Source organism: Poecile atricapillus, chromosome 9 (assembly GCF_030490865.1).
Source record: "Poecile atricapillus isolate bPoeAtr1 chromosome 9, bPoeAtr1.hap1, whole genome shotgun sequence".
Classification (NCBI taxonomy): Eukaryota; Metazoa; Chordata; class Aves; order Passeriformes; family Paridae; genus Poecile; species Poecile atricapillus.
The window spans coordinates 10,156,332-10,170,736 of NC_081257.1; the positions used below are offsets into that span (position 1 = coordinate 10,156,332).

Here is a 14,405-nt window from a genome sequence, read left to right on the forward strand (position 1 = left end):
GAGCCAAATAACAGAAAGTCACACTCGGGAACTCGGCGCAGGGCCAGGAGGATGGGCTGGGGCTTCTGTAGGCAGAAGGGGAGTGTGCTCCTGGGAGCAGGGGCTGGCAAGAATGGGAAGAGGAAGAGGATAGGGAATAGGGACAGGAGGAAAAAGGGGAAGGAGACAGGCAGGGGCTGGGGAGAGGGAGGAAGAGAGGGAGGGACAGGGATAGGGACAAGGATGGGGCAGGCAAAGATCAGCAGCAGGGGCAGGGATAGGAGTAGAAGGGAGATAGGGTCCATTTGGGGTCAGGGACAGAGATACAGACTGGGCAGAGGAGACATGGTCAGGGACAGGGATATAGTCAGGAGCAGGGACAAGGACAGAAGCAGAGATAGTGGATATTAGGAAAAAGTTTTTTATGGAAAGGGTGATAAAGTACTGGAATCATCTGCCTTGGGAGGTGGTGGAGTTAGGGTTAGGTTAAAAACATCCCTGGATGTGTTTAAGAAAAGACTGGATGTGGCACTCGGTGGCATGGTCTAGTTGAGGTGTTAGGGCATGGGTTGGACTCCATGATCTTAGACGTCTCTTCCAACCCAGTGATTCTGTGATTGTCAGCAGCAGCAGCAAATGGCCAGGTCAAGGATGCAGGCAGGAGCAGGGGTAGGTGTCCCCTTGGTGCTGGGTGACAACAAGGCAGGGGTACAGGCAGGGCCAGGGATATCAGGAGAGGCAGGGAGGGGAGAAGCACTGGGGACAGGGTTAGAGACAGGGGCAGAGCTGTAGGCAGGGACAGGTGTCATGAGCATTTCACACCTGGCCGGTGCAGCCTGAAGAGCAAGACCAGGACACAAAGATGAGCATGACAAGAGGCATTCTTTATTCACACCTGGGGGTTGTCCCAGCCAAATCGAGGCATATGTGGTTAAAATATGGCTCTTGTACCGTTCAAGTGTCGGGGTACAGGAAGGCTCCACCAATTCCCTGCTGTCCCCATGGCTTTGTAAAGCCAGTGCAATTATTTTGCTTTGGCATCCTTCTCTCCTCGTTCTGGAGTCGGTTTCACTGCCTCAAGGGGTACTTATCTGTGAGGCCAGATGATAGGAGGGTCTCAGTGAGGTGTTGGAGGGCCCAGGCTGCAGGCCTTATCTGCCTGCCTCCCCAACCACAGCAATGCACTGTACAGTGTAACAGGGATAGATCTTAGTAAAGGCCAAATAATTTCATACTAGAAAGGCTAGTTGGTACTTTACTTAGGGAATGAGATTTTCCTAATGAGATGCAGGCAGGGGCAGGGACAGAAGAAGGGATATGGGCAGGGATAGTGAGATGGAGCCAGGAAACAGACAGGGGCAGGGAGAGGGGCAGGGATATGCAGAAAATCACATTAGGAAAAGCCAGTATCCATAAATGAGACAGAGAAGTCCTGCAACTTTATTCAAACAAAGGAAGAGACCCCACTGGTCCGTACCCCCATAGAGTTTCTCTCCCGACTTTTGGACGACGCAGCCTCCTTTTATCCTAACTCCCAGCCACACGTTGCCCTCTTCCTTTCCCCATTGCCTGAGGTACTAGGAAGGTACAGCCTTCCCGAACCGCCTATCACATGTTCCGCCCTTCAACATGTCATTTTCCCCTGAAGTTCAGAAGTTCAGGCTATCTGAGTTCTGCAATAGACTTTGTGCCGACTCATTTGCCTATTGCCTTAAAGTTCAGGAATTCAAACTGTAGTCAAAATGTCTGGGCTCTGTACCAAACATGTGTGGCTTGAGGTTAGTAGAGACATTAAGACCCATTTCAAAGACATGAACCCTCATTTCTCCTAAAGACCCTCACCCATCGAATTGTTTGTAAATACATCAGTACACATCTTTCCTATCAGGGATGAAGATAGCGTCAGGACAGGGAGAGAGGCACAGATACGGGCAGGGATACTGAGGAACCGGGGGTGCAAACAGCGCCTGGACAGGGAGAAGTGCAGAGAGAGGGTCAGAGAAACGGGCAGGGAGACCGGCAAGAACAAGAACAAGAACAAGAACAGGGACAGGGACAGGGGCTCGGGCAGGTCCCACGGCGCATGCGCAGATTGTGGGGGGCGCTCCCGGGGGCGGGGCGGGGGCGGGGCCCCCGGAGGGGCGGGGCGCGGGGTGCGCGCGCGCCGGCCATGCCGCGCTCCCGCCGCGCCGCGCGCCGTGAGTCGGGGGGGGGGCTCGGGTGAGGGGAGCGGGGGCCGGGATCGCGCGTGGCATGGCCGGACTGGCAGCGCCGGGCTCACACGAGTCTGCTCCGCACCCTCGCAGGCGGCACCGGCAGCGCCCGGGCGAGCTCGCCCTGCAGCGAGGAGGAGGCCGGCAGCGAGGTGCTGAGCCACTGCAGCAGTGCCAGCGAGAGCGCCAGCCCCGCCGACGAGGGACCAGGTGAGCCACGCGGACCCCATGGTGACCCCCACGTGGGTCGCCGTGTCCCCCGCCCTCGGGCTCCCCGGCTTCACGTGGTGCCGCCCGGGCAGGGAGCGAGGCGGCGAGTGAGCAAGGCCAGGAGGAGGAGGTAGAGGACAGGCTGAAAGAGCACATGGACAACCTCCAGGACAAGAGGTGAGGAGCGGCTGTCACCCCCGCGGGCGCTCCGGGCACGCTGCCCGCCCCTGCCAGCGCTGCCAGCCAGGGGCAGGGATGTGCCCCGTCCCGGGATACCCCAGCCCGTGACGTCCCACGGTCTCTCGCAGCGCCAAGGTGCGGCAGGCGGCACTGCGGAGCCTGCGCCTGGCCCTGGCCTCCAAGACCCTGTCCGAGTTCCTGCTGGAGCGCCGCCTCACGCTCACCGACTCCCTGGAGAAGTGTCTCAAGAAAGGTCAGGGTGCAGGCGGGCGGGGGGCGGCGGGGCCGGTGACCCGTGTCTGAGGGAGGTCTTTCGTGCTGCCCACAGGTAAAGGGGAAGAACAGGCGCTGGCGGGCACCGTCCTCACCCTCCTCTGCCTCCAGATGGGCTCTGGCCCGGAGGGAGAAGAGGTGTTCCACAGCCTGAAGTCCCTGCTCGTCAGCGTCCTGACAGACAGCACAGCCAGCCCCAGCGCCCGGCAGAGCGTAAGGCCTGGCCCTTTTCCTCCTCGGGACACCTCCATAGTGGGGAGAGCCAGGGCAATGCCTTTGGGAGCCCCTGCAGTCCCGGGAGGGTGGCAGGATTGGGTGCTATGGAGTGTGGTTGGCTAAAGCAGGAGCAGCCCAACGTGGCTGCCCTTTGGCTGGATCAAGCCCGGCATGATCCAGCCAGGCTGATCTGACTGCATTTCCCTCATTTCCCTTGCCAGTGTGCCATGGCCCTGGGCATGTGCTGCTACATTGCTGCTGCTGACCTCGAGGTAACTGCACCTGGGTGTTGTCGATACCCCCTGCAAGAGGGCACCCAGGGGCTGCCATGCCACCTGCCCTCAGCCCACAGTGCCAGGGCAGCCTGGAGCTGAGCTGGAGTAGGGGTACAGGGGCATCAGTGACAGCCCAGGCCCCTTCCCTGAGCAGCTTGGAGCTGAACTGGGGGGAGGCCTGTGTTGCAGAGATGTGGTGTTGTGCGTAGAGTAGCCTCTCCTGCTCCAGGGGGCTCCTGGCACCCATTGGCATGGTGGGTCACTTTGGTCCCCAGTGCACAGTTCACTGTGGCATCTTCATTGCAGCTCTGGTCTGACTATCAAGTTTCTCTCCTCTAGGACCTGGTTTCATGCCTGTCCTGCTTGGAGGGCATCTTCAGCCCCCCCAGCACAGGCGAAGGGGGCTCAGCACCTGCCCAGCATGGGCCTCTGCACTGCAGTGCGCTCCAGTCATGGTCCCTGCTCCTCACCATCTGCCCCCCCTCCCACCTCAGGAGCATTTTGGACAAGTGAGTGGGGTGTGGAGTGAGTGGAGGCTGGTGTGGGGCAGCCAGGTGTGGAGCAGGGAGCCCCTGGGGCCGTGCTTGGCCTCCCTGACTGCCCTCTTGCCTCCCTGTCCCAGTCACTGGCTGCAGCTGCCCCCACTGCTGACCAGCAGCAGTGTTGCCCTGCGCATCCTGGCTGGGGAAACCATTGCGCTGCTCTTTGAGCTGGCCCAGGACCTGGAGGTAAGGCATGGGCTGTGGCAATGGGAGCAGTGGGTGGGCAATAACCAGGCAGCAGGGAGGGAGCTGCTGTGACACCCTGCCCAAGCCCCAGCCAAGCTGGCATTCACCGGCATCACCAGCAGGTGCCCAAGCAGAGGGGCTGGTCCCAGTGATCCCACAGCTCTGTTCTGGCCATGGCAGTGGGCAGTGCCCAGAGCTCATCCTTCTAAACCCCTTACTTTTTGGCAGGAGGACTTGTGTCACCAAGATACAGAGTTCCTGTGTACCCAGCTCAAGGTCCTGGCTACTGAGAGCAACAAGTACCGAGCCAAGACAGACCGACGGAGGCAGCGATCCATTTTCCGGGACATCCTGCGTTTCATTGAGGTACCAGAGCCTGGTGATGCCCTGCCCTGCCCTGCCACTGTGTGGCTGCTTCCCAGCTGCCCGATGATTCCTCTCTGGAGAGCCAGGGGACACACTGGACTGCTGCCCAGGTTATCGCTGATGCCCCTCTCTTTGCTCAGAGTGGGGAGTACCAGGAGGAGACCATCCGATTTGGCCTGGAGTGCATGTACCTGGACAGCTGGGCACGCCAGCGCACCTACCAAGCCTTTAAGGAGGTGCTGGGCTCTGGCATCTGCCACCACCTCCAGGTAGGGGCTAGGCAGGTGCACCAGGGAGTGCTGGGCTGGAGCTGATGGGTGTTGACAGAGCCCTGCTTTCACAGAACAATGAACTGCTACGGGAGATCTTTGGCCTTGGGCCCCCCTTGGTGCTGGACGCAGCTGCTCTGAAAGCCAGCAAGGTCTCCCGCTTTGAGAAGGTGAGTGCCACCTCCCAGATTTGTGCCCTCAGTCCCCTCCTCTGTCACTGTGGGCTCCAGCTGAGTGCCAGAGTGTGGTGGGCACTGCTGGGGAGGTGGGCAGAGGGGCATCCCTAACTTACCTCTCCTTCCCTCTCCTTCCAGCACCTCTACAACTCAGCTGCCTTCAAAGCCCGCACGAAAGCCCGGAGCCGCGTGCGGGACAAACGGGCAGATGTGCTGTGATGGGCAGAGGGGGGCAGAGCCCCCAGCCCACCTGGACTGCAGACCCAGCACTGTGAGGGGAAAGTGCCCCCAGCCCTCGGGCTTTTATTCATGTACAGCAGAGTATTTAATGCCTGGAGCTGCCCCAAGGGGGGGCTGCCCCCTCTTTTATTTTTTTAACCAAAAAAATAGGAAGGATAAAAGAAGAGCAGAGGGAGGTGGTGTCGTGCTGCTGTGTGCCTGCTCTGTGGCTGGGGATCCATGTGGCATGGTGGGAGGGGGTCTCACCCAGGTTCCTGCAGCCCTTTTCAGTGGCAGGGCTTATGTACATCCTCCCCAGTCCTGCAGGTGCACTAGGGTGGCCTGGCACAGCCTGAAGTGTGGGTGGGAGGGCAAAGCTGTGCAGGGCTGTGGAGCAGCTGGTCCTGGTGTCTGTGCCTGTGGCAGGAGCATTCTCCCTGCCCTGCCATGCTGGGTATAGCCCCTGCCTCCCCAGCCAGGCTGGCATCAGCGATGGTGGCAGAGCGGTGTGGAGTGGTGAGCTCTGCCCAGCCCTGCCAGCTGCCCACCCTCAGTCCTTTTCCAGCCAAATGCTTTATATGAAATAGTAATATTGTGGGAAATTAATTATGGGGGGGGTGGGGCACTGCCCAGGCAGGCATGAGGCCATGCCAGGTGGCAGTGCCTGCCTGGGAATGTATCTATCATGGTGATTTTCTAAGACTTTGATTGTAAGAGGTAATTAAAAGGCTAATTGAAGTATGCCTTCTGCCTTGTTAAGAGGAAGGGCTGTCACTGGGGCGGATGCAGGTCCTTACAGCCCAGTTTCTTTCACAGCCTGGGACAGGGGCCAGGATTGCCCCTGTGCCCCAAGGGGCGATGCTGCCAGGTCTCAGCAGGTAAGCCTGCTCACTCCCCCCTCCTGCCCTTCGGTGCCCCTTCCTGTGGTGGCCTGGAGCCCATGGTGGGACCAGGGGCAGCTCAGCGGTGCCCACCAGGCTGGGCACTGGCATTGAGGCGAGCCCAGAGCTGCCTGCTGGCTGCCCGCAGCTGGTGCACGGCGTCCTCCTGGCTCTCCAGCCACTGGGCCAGCGCCCTCACCGACTGGCTCTGCAGGACTGAGGATGAGAGGAGAGGATGGGGGACGTGCTGAGGGTGGGCAGTTTGGCCCACCACAGTTCCCCATCTCCCCACCCTGCCCAGTGCCACATACCACTCAGGTAGATGGCCAGTGTGGCCAGGACCAGGCTCGACAGTGCCAGGAGCGCCAGCAGGGCCAGCAGCAGGGGTTGGCCAGGGCCGAGGCAGGGGCAGGGGCTGGTGGGGGGCACAGGGCGCAGGGTGGGCAGGAGCGGCGGGGGCACGGGGGACACGGGCCGAGGTGGGGGCCGGTGCAGGCTGCTGGAGGGAGCTGGGCCATTGCCTGCAGGCAGGGAAGAGAAGGGATCAGAGCCTGGCCACGGACACAGCCGGGGCTTGCACAGCTCCCCCCAGCAATGCTCTCACCCTCTGTGCCCTTGTGCCCGCCCGAGGCCCAGTACAGGTCGCTGATGGACTCCACGGGACGCAGGCTGATGGCTCCAGACTCGCTGCTGTCGGGGTCCCCAGGCTCTGCTGGCGCAGCACCCTCGGCCCTTCCCATGCTGTCTGCTGGAGCAGAGGCAAAGGGTCAGTCTGTGCCCTGCCCACCGGTCCCGGGCACCCCTGTGGGACCAGAGCCCTGCCAGGGGGGGGTCTCAGCCTTGGCAGCCCGGTGCTGCACCAGGGCAGGCAGCTGAGGTTGGTGTCTCTTTGGCACAGCCCTGCAGCCACAGTGGGCAAGCAATGGCTGTGCCCCCCTGGCCACACCGCTGTCATCGGAGCAGTTAGCGGGTGCCTGGTGGCCATGATCCCAGAGCCTTGTTAGTGGGGCTGGAATCTGGCCCTGGCTTGGGGGCAGGAATGTGGCACCCCCCAGGCAGGATAGCCCAGGCACTATGGGACTGGCTGAGGCTGCAAGGGCCAGCTGGAAGCTGGTGGGCAGGTGCAGGGCAGTGCCAGTCTGCGGTGTGGCCCGGCTTGCCCTGCAGGTACTGTGCTGCTTGGGAGTGCACAGATGGAGATGTGGGGTGTATGCTGTGCCAGGGGCCCCTGGTGCCCATTGCCCTAGTGAACACGTCACTTGGGACTGAGAGGGCTTTTTGGAAGTAGGCATTGCTCCAGCACTGTTTTGGGAAGCAACCATGCCTGCACTGGGGTAGAGGAAAAAGATTATTTTCTAGGTGTTTGTGTGCTTTTGAGCAGTGGGCAGGGCCCACGCACTGTGCCCTTGGCAGAGCAGGGCAGGCTGGCGCTGTGCCCACTCCCAATCCCTCCCGGGGTCAGTGGCGTGTCGCAGGGCAGCGTGGCGCTGTGCTGCTGCTGTCCACACTGTGTGTCACCCACAGCGCTGGCAGGCGTCAGGGCTGGGGGGCCTCAGCTGGTACCCAGGGTCCCCTCAGACCCTCCCCATGGCCAGGGACTGCTCCACAGGTACCCACATCACCCCTGCACCCACTTGCCCCCGGTGGAGGGGGCACAGCTGGTCGCATAGGTTTGGTGCAGGGGGCTGTGCCCAACAGCTGCCTGCACCCTCCCCAAACCCTGCTGCCCTACACCTGCAGCCCTCCAGGACCCCCTTCTTCCCTGGGCAGGCATCTCTGCCCACAGCCCCCATGGCAGAGGGCACCATCTGTCCATCTGCTTCCATCCCAACCCCAGAGCCTCGCATCGCCCAGTGTCCCCTGGGATGCTAGAGCCCCCGCCATCCCCAAGCCCACTCCCCAGTGTACCTTCTGCAGCCTCCCTGGGCATGGCTCCCTGTGCCCTGCACCCGGGCAGCGTGAGCAGGCAGTGAGGTGGTGCAGGGCCCCCAGGAGCTGGGCACTGGGTTCCCGGTGCGCCAACTGCGCCGCTTAAAATAGGACAGTGAGAAACACGGTTGGGGGGCGATAAAAATAGCTATGGGGAGGGGGGCCTGGTGGCGTGGTCAGGGCTGCTGGCAGCACAGTGCCAGCAGCAAAGGAACAGCAGGTTGTAGCAGTGGCCCATGCCCCCTTTCCCAGGGTAAAGGGGCTGCCAGCTCATGGGATCAGGGCAGAGCCCATGCAGGAAAACTGAGGCACCACCGCTGTTGGATCCATCCAAAGCCAAACTGGGGTCTGTGCTGCCTCTCAGCAGCAATGGCAACTGTGCCCAGCCTGGGGGCACCACAAAGTCCCCCAGTTTTGCCCACAGAGACCATGCTAGCTGTGCCAGGAGAATTTATTTAGATTAGTGAGACCACAGGAAGTGCCAACAGCAGCACTACTGGGGTAGGGGACCGTGGCAGTCCCCGGCCCTTGTCACCAGCCCCACACGCCCTGTGGCAGGCAGGTGTCAGAGGATGTGAGATCCTTGTGCCCATAGAGGCTGTGAGCGTGGGTGGGCACCTGGCAGGAGGTGGCAGGGTTGAGTCGTACTGGCTGGGCACAGCCTTCACCTGCCCAGCCACGGTAGCAGTGGCAGCGGAAAGCAGCCCGCGGGCTGGCACCGGGGCCAAGGTGCAGGAGGCTGCCCAGGTCGTGGGGCTGCCGGCGCACACAGCGCCCATGTCCATGGCACTGCCCATAGCTGCATTCTCGGGCTGCTGCTGTCACGTTGACCACGTAGGGACCCAGGGTGGACACGAGGTAGTGGTGCAGGCTGGCACAGCTTTCCTGGGGAGGAAGCATCAGTGAGAACTCACCCCAGCAACAGAGACCTGGCCAGCCCTACCTGGTGGGCACAGCAGATGTGGCCATCCTGTACGTCCCATGCCATCTCCTGCTGCCCACTGCCTCCAGTGCTGCCAGGGGCCATACTCACAGCCGAGTGCGAGTACGACATGTCCCCCCAGAGCACGAGTCCCGCCGCTCCCAGTGCCGCGCTCTCCCCGATGGTGTGCACCAGGTCAGCCTGCCAGGAACACAGACATGACCGGTCTGGGGGACACAACCTCTGTCCCTGTGCCAACCGCATCGCCCCCACGGCCAGCTCCGGCCCCACGGTGCTTACCAGCTGCAGGAAGCGGGACGAGCGGCGGTAGGAGAGGCGGGAGTAGGCGATCACGGGCAGGAGGCCGTCGGGCCCAAAGGCGGCCACGCGCAGGGCCTCGCGCAACCGGTGGTGCACATAGCGGTGGCGCAGGGTGGGCGGCAGCGCCAGCGGCAGGTAGATGCTGGGGTACAGGGCGGAAGAGGCGGCCCAGAGCCAGCCCAGATCGTTGTTACGCTGCACCTCTGCCGGCTGGCACTGCCCGGTGTAGTTTGCCTCCTTGGCCCAGTTGGTGTTGAGGCAGTCGGGAAAGCGGTAGAAACCCCAGAGCCCCCCAGGGCGCAGGGCTCGGCCCACCAGGAGTGTCTCCTCCATTAGAGCCTGTGCCGCCTGCTCAAACTCCAACTGGGCCAGTTGGAGCTGCCGCCGTGCCGGCAGGATGCCGTGCTGGCTCCGCACCCACTGCTCTGAGGCTGTCCGGTACATCTTTTTGGCCCCCCAGTTTTGGGCCCATAGGGGCCTCCACTCCTCCCAGTCCACCACGGCCAAGCCACGGAAAGTAGGTCGCAGGAGGAGGCGGATGTCCTCGGCCACCCTGTTGATGTGGGCCTCGAGTGAAACACGCTGGGGGATGCCCCCATTGTGGGGGACACCCTGCTGTGACAGGTAGGGGTACAGCCCAAACTTGTTCTTGTAGAAGATGGTGATGTTCTGGCCGGCAAAGTAGCCACCCTGGTTCTCCACGATGCCGTAGTCGCTGAGTGGCAGCCCCACACCAAAGCGGTGCTGGCAGCGGCTGGTGGGGATGTTCCACACCACGGCAAAGGGCTGCCCGCCTGCCAGGGGCGCGGGTGCCGGGCTCTCCTCGCTGGCTGTGCCCAGTGCCAGGCAGGCCCACAGTGCCAGCACCAGCACCATCCCGCCTCACCAGCTGCTTGCGGGGCCAGCACCCTGCGAGGAAAGGAGAGCCATGGGAGTGAGGCTGTGGGATGCAGTGGGCATTCCAGCAGTGCACTTGACCCTGGCACACAGTGGGCTAGGACTGGCCACAGGGGCTGGGATGTCCTGCAAGCACATGCTATCCACCCCAAAACCTAACATGACTTGGGGGTTTGAGACCGCTCCTGCCTCAGCACAGCCAGTGTTACCTCTGCCTGCTGCTCTCTGCTGCTGAGATCCTGCTTGCACCACCACAGCCGTGGCACAGCTCCGGAGTGGCACTGCAAGCCGCTGGTGCCTCAGTTTCCCTGCTAGCTTCCAGTCCTGCCTGTAGTGGAGGCACCGAGACTCCCTGGTCCCCGTTTTCAGCACAGTGCTGAGCCAGGCTGGGTGACCTACTGAAGGACTCAGTCCCCCCGAGAGGCATGGTGGAGCCAAAGGGGCAGCTCTGTCCCTCACAGTACAGGCAGGGCCAGAGGGGTCTGGTGCCCCTGCCCGGTGCTGGCCAGCTGCCCAGAATGAGGGGATTAGGCAGGGAATGGGCCCAGGGCCGCGTGATACAGCAAGGGCAGTGCTAATCCCTCGTTGCGAGGCTGGACGCTCCCTCTGACCTTCCCGCTCCTGTGCCTCTGGCCCTCACTGACGCCGGCTGCCTTAGGGGGGCTTGGCCACCTGCCCCCCTCGCTGTGCAGTGCAGGGCACCCAATTCTGCAGCCCCACCACCATGCCCTACTCCCACAGTGCCACCCCAGCCATCCTGTGTCTCAGTTTCCCCAGGCTGCTCAGTGAGGACAGCTGTGACCATGCTGGAGGCCACCACATGCCATCAGCCCCAGCTGCCCCACAGCAAATCCTGAGTGGAGGAGACACTGGTGGCACTGGGCAGTGCTCCCGGGGACTAGTGCCAACCTCTCAGCCTGGGCTGGGCCTGGCTACCCACCATGCTGGTGATCCCAGAGGCCCAGCCAGGCAAGCTGGGGGTCAGGCAGGAGCAGAGGTAGCATGCCCAGGTAGGGCAGGGTATGGGAACCACCTCCCTGCCAGCACCACTCCCTCAGCACTGGGGCCAGGGTGAACCATGGAGGCTGGGGGAGCTGGTGCCAGCCCTGAAGAATGGCAGGCAGTCAGGCAGTGCTACAGCGGGCAGCTCCCACCCACACTGCTTTTAATCACCAGCTTGGGGCCCCAGCCCCTCAGATGTCCTTCTTCATCCAGAAGATGGGGAGCCCTTTGGCATCACGGTGTGGGGATTCCAGGAGGCTCTGCTCGCTGCTCTCAGCCAGGACACCCCTTGCCCAGATCACAGTTGGTGGGGGAGGTGGTGGGGGGACAGTGACGGGCTGGGGGGGAGGCAGGGGGGCAGCAGGTTCCCACGGCCTGGCGGTGGTGGCAGTGGCAGCCCCAGAAGAGGCGGAGAAGAGCCGCAGCACCTCAGAGGATATAGCTGGGCTGAGAAAGGCCACGTTCTGCACCGGCTCACCCAGGACATAGCCCAGGTGGGCATAGAAATGCTGCTTGTCGTGGGTGGTGAGGTGCAGGCAGCGAAAACCCCGGGCCCGGGCCCACTGCTCAGTGGCCTCCATCAGGCGCCGCCCATAGCCCCGGCCCCGCAGCGCCCGGGCCACCACCACGCTCTCCACGAAGAGGTCATGGGGACAGCCGACCACACGGGAGAGTCGGACGTGGCCCACGAGCTCGCAGGGTCCCTCCTGGGCAGCAGGGGTCTCGCTGGGGCCCTGGCTCCGCAGCAGCACCAGGCAGGTGGGAAAGGCGTCCGAGGAGCGCTGGAGTGTGTGGAGCCGCGACGCCCGGCTCTTCCCCCACTCCTCGCCCAGCAGCTTGGCACAGGCTTCCAGCAGCTCCGGCCTCTGGTGCAAGGGGACCAAGCTGAGCTCCTCTGACACGGAACCCATTCTTCTCACTGACAGGAAACCAAGCAGGTCACAGCTTAGAGGCAGTAAGGCACAGACCATGCGTGTGTTCCCCCCAGCCTGACACCGGCCCCAGTACAGGTGCGGTTCCCCAGCGGCACAGCCAGATGAGTTCACGGAGCTTTGGTGGGTCCAAGGGCAAACAACAGATTCATGGGAGGGAAGTGGCATATGGTGCCAGCTCCAGGAAATTATGCCATGAGACCTGCAGAAAGGTTTAGCACTGCCAAACCAGCTGAGGGCCAGGAGGCACGGCACGGTGCTGGCCTTGCCTCCCCTGCCATTAGCTCCTGCCACCTCAGAACCCATGAGACCAGCCAGCTCATCACTCATGTCCTCAGAGTCAGGACTCTGAGGAGCCCAAATAGCCTCTGAGAGGTCAGAAAATCCCTATCCTACTGCATGCCATGAGGTGCCATCTCAGACCGGCCGTTCCCCTTGCGAAGGAGAAGCCACAGGCAGAAGGCAGGAGGAACCACCATGCCAGTTGATTAACTAGGATTAAGCAAACTGCCCCACTTCCCCTCTGGGGGTTGGGGATGGCCTGAGCCTGCTGTCCCACACCCCAAGTGCCGCCAAGAAGCATGGTGGGGTCACCCCCCTAGCTCCAAGACTCCTGACTCACAGCCCAGCCTGCAGTGTCCCCTTCAGAGGCCAGACCCTACCAACACTCCTGAGTGGGTGATGGTTTCCTTCCATCTGCCCAGAAAAGCCACACCAGGACTCCCACAGCATTTGCCTGCCACCCACCTTCCCTGTGTTCACTCTGCTGCTACCAACCCTGTCTGCACACACCCAGCCCACAGGCACCCTGCTCACACCTGTACCTTGCTCACACACCTGTACCTGCTCACACCCACCCTGCTCACTCACCCTGCCCGCTGCTGCTGGCTCCTTTGTCCCGGATGCCAACTCAGCAGGAAGCAGCCCCGGCTCATGACCAACCACAGCGCCTGGTTCTGCTTCCCCGGTGTGAATGACACATCTGTCAGGGCCCCAGACAGCACACCCCGCTTCCCACGCTGCACCCCCACACAGGCCACTCACCCTGCCTGTACCCCGATTGCTCCAAACCACAAACCAGCACACACACACAGACTGAAACAGCATCACCCAGCTGATCGCTGCCCCCACCTCATGGCTGCACCTCCTGAACAGGTCCCGACCCCACCACCGACCCTCACTGACCACCACTGACCCAATACTCACCTCATCACTGACCTGCCGTCTGACCTGCCATTGACCCCATCAGTGACCCTACTGCTCACCCATCACTGACCCCATCCCTGACCCTGCCCACCAGCCCATCATTGACCCTATCACTGGCCCCAGCATTGACCCATTATTGACCAATAACTGACCCATCACTGGGCCACCACCGCGCCCCTCTCCCTGCCCTCCTCCCCGTGGCGCTGCCCTGCCCCAGCCCGGTCCCGCCCGTACCGTTCCTCGGCCCCGCCGCCGCCGTCACTTCCTCCGGCCCGCCCGGCCCGCCCGCGCCCTCTGGCGGCCGGAGGACGCACCGCCCGCGCCCCCGGAGCCTCGCGCTGCCCCCCCAAATTCCCGCAGGGACCCGCCGTGGCAGGCACACCCCACCCTGACCTGCCCAGCCCTCCGCAGCGCCTCCAGTGCCAGGGACACCGAGCCCTACTGCGCAGAGCTGCAGTGCTGCAGCTCTCCTCCCTTCTGGTGCTGGGCTGCCCAAGGCTGTTTTGGGGATGTCCACCTTCACGCCCTCCCCTCCTCCCCAGGGAGTGAGACACCGTGCGGGAGCTCTCCATCCGTCTCTTTCAAGTCGTGATGGGGCTTACAGAGGGCACCACAAAGAAGATGATGAAGCAGGAGGTGCAGGACAGCTTTTTCACCTGCATGACCAGAACACTGTTCTTCCCTGACTCCTGTGCCAAAGAGATTGCACGTAATAAAATTTCTGCACAAAAGCAGATGTTAGCTCTTTAGAGCATCACCTGTCCCAGACAGACAGACACTACCCCAGCATGGCCAAGGACGGGTCCCTGGAACTCCACAAAGGACATGGGAAAGGACCAGAGGCCATGCCCGACAGTGGAGGCTGGTTAAGGGTCCCTGAGGGGCAGAAGGAGTTGATCGTAATTTCAGAAGTAGCAACCACCGTCACTGTCACCACGGGGGGCTGCCAGCTGCAGGACTGGGCCCGAAGGGCCATGAGGGGCAGAGGAGGCAGCGCTGGGGGCCCTGACGAGCGCCCGGTCCCTGCGGCAGAGACCCCCCGGCACACGGACCGGCGGGGCGGGGCCAGCGGCAGGGGCGGGGCTACTGCCTCGTGACGTCACACCGAGTGACAGCGCGGCCGCCGAACGGGGGCGGGGCAGGGCGCGCTTCCGGGACCGGGAGGCGGTGCCGCAGGGCCAATAGGAGGCGGGATCCAGCCGCCCACAGCC

At 62.6% G+C, this 14,405-nt stretch overlaps 4 protein-coding genes across 13 annotated transcripts; 1 reads left to right on the forward strand and 3 right to left on the reverse strand.

Moving 5' to 3' along the window:
- Window positions 1–2,105: 2,105 nt before the first annotated feature.
- Window positions 2,106–5,845, forward strand: IFRD2 (interferon related developmental regulator 2). Of its 2 annotated transcripts, XM_058845333.1 has the most exons (12): window positions 2,106–2,177; window positions 2,286–2,402; window positions 2,495–2,579; window positions 2,711–2,835; window positions 2,911–3,068; window positions 3,293–3,343; window positions 3,686–3,855; window positions 3,969–4,074; window positions 4,303–4,440; window positions 4,581–4,709; window positions 4,784–4,879; window positions 5,024–5,845. In XM_058845333.1, the coding sequence occupies exons 1-12, from the start codon at window positions 2,150–2,152 to the stop codon at window positions 5,102–5,104; spliced, it is 1,284 nt and encodes a 427-aa protein (XP_058701316.1). In that variant the 5' UTR covers window positions 2,106–2,149; the 3' UTR covers window positions 5,105–5,845. The 2 variants fall into 2 exon arrangements, with proteins under 2 accessions (XP_058701316.1, XP_058701317.1); XM_058845334.1 differs by lacking the exon at window positions 3,969–4,074.
- A 123-nt stretch (window positions 5,846–5,968) lies between these two features.
- On the reverse strand, window positions 5,969–7,972 carry LSMEM2 (leucine rich single-pass membrane protein 2). The gene is made up of 4 exons (XM_058845336.1): window positions 7,894–7,972; window positions 6,590–6,730; window positions 6,297–6,506; window positions 5,969–6,201 (listed from the first exon to the last, which is right to left on the reverse strand). The coding sequence occupies exons 1-4, from the start codon at window positions 7,913–7,915 to the stop codon at window positions 6,065–6,067; spliced, it is 510 nt and encodes a 169-aa protein (XP_058701319.1). The 5' UTR covers window positions 7,916–7,972; the 3' UTR covers window positions 5,969–6,064.
- A 389-nt stretch (window positions 7,973–8,361) lies between these two features.
- On the reverse strand, window positions 8,362–13,447 carry HYAL3 (hyaluronidase 3). 2 transcript variants are annotated; one of them, XM_058845303.1, is made up of 4 exons: window positions 13,429–13,447; window positions 9,137–10,066; window positions 8,948–9,037; window positions 8,362–8,799 (listed from the first exon to the last, which is right to left on the reverse strand). In XM_058845303.1, exons 2-4 carry the CDS (start codon window positions 10,031–10,033, stop codon window positions 8,446–8,448), a joined length of 1,341 nt encoding a protein of 446 aa, XP_058701286.1. In that variant the 5' UTR covers window positions 10,034–10,066; window positions 13,429–13,447; the 3' UTR covers window positions 8,362–8,445. The 2 variants fall into 2 exon arrangements, with proteins under 2 accessions (XP_058701286.1, XP_058701285.1); XM_058845302.1 differs by lacking the exon at window positions 13,429–13,447 and adding an exon at window positions 10,264–10,382.
- On the reverse strand, window positions 11,240–13,416 carry NAA80 (N-alpha-acetyltransferase 80, NatH catalytic subunit). 8 transcript variants are annotated; one of them, XM_058845310.1, is made up of 3 exons: window positions 13,347–13,412; window positions 12,859–12,944; window positions 11,240–11,975 (listed from the first exon to the last, which is right to left on the reverse strand). In XM_058845310.1, exon 3 carries the CDS (start codon window positions 11,965–11,967, stop codon window positions 11,248–11,250), a length of 720 nt encoding a protein of 239 aa, XP_058701293.1. In that variant the 5' UTR covers window positions 11,968–11,975; window positions 12,859–12,944; window positions 13,347–13,412; the 3' UTR covers window positions 11,240–11,247. The 8 variants fall into 8 exon arrangements, with proteins under 8 accessions (XP_058701293.1, XP_058701287.1, XP_058701294.1 ...); XM_058845304.1 differs by having other exon boundaries at window positions 11,240–12,190; XM_058845311.1 differs by having other exon boundaries at window positions 13,325–13,359.
- Window positions 13,448–14,405: the final 958 nt, after the last annotated feature.

What these genes read in the sequence shown, in the direction of transcription:
- IFRD2 (XM_058845333.1), top strand. Translation starts at nt 2,150, where the DNA reads ATGCCGCGCTCCCGCCGCGCCGCGCGCC. An exon ending in GCCCCAGCGCCCGGCAGAGC is followed by an intron (nt 3,069 to 3,292) that starts GTAAGGCCTGGC and finishes TTCCCTTGCCAG; the next exon opens with TGTGCCATGGCCCTGGGCAT. An exon ending in AGGTCTCCCGCTTTGAGAAG is followed by an intron (nt 4,880 to 5,023) that starts GTGAGTGCCACC and finishes CTCTCCTTCCAG; the next exon opens with CACCTCTACAACTCAGCTGC.
- NAA80 (XM_058845304.1), bottom strand. Translation starts at nt 12,923, where the DNA reads ATGAGCCGGGGCTGCTTCCTGCTGAGTTGGCATCCGGGACAAAGGAGC. An exon ending in AGCCAGCAGCAGCGGGCAGG is followed by an intron (nt 12,191 to 12,858) that starts GTGAGTGAGCAG and finishes ACCTTTCTGCAG; the next exon opens with GTCTCATGGCATAATTTCCT.
- HYAL3 (XM_058845303.1), bottom strand. Translation starts at nt 10,033, where the DNA reads ATGGTGCTGGTGCTGGCACTGTGGGCCTGCCTGGCACTGGGCACAGCC. An exon ending in CGTCCCGCTTCCTGCAGCTG is followed by an intron (nt 9,038 to 9,136) that starts GTAAGCACCGTG and finishes TGTTCCTGGCAG; the next exon opens with GCTGACCTGGTGCACACCAT. An exon ending in TGTCGTACTCGCACTCGGCT is followed by an intron (nt 8,800 to 8,947) that starts GTGAGTATGGCC and finishes CTTCCTCCCCAG; the next exon opens with GAAAGCTGTGCCAGCCTGCA.
- LSMEM2 (XM_058845336.1), bottom strand. Translation starts at nt 7,915, where the DNA reads ATGCCCAGGGAGGCTGCAGAAG. An exon ending in GCCCAGGGAGGCTGCAGAAG is followed by an intron (nt 6,731 to 7,893) that starts GTACACTGGGGA and finishes CTGCTCCAGCAG; the next exon opens with ACAGCATGGGAAGGGCCGAG. An exon ending in CGGGCACAAGGGCACAGAGG is followed by an intron (nt 6,507 to 6,589) that starts GTGAGAGCATTG and finishes CCCTGCCTGCAG; the next exon opens with GCAATGGCCCAGCTCCCTCC.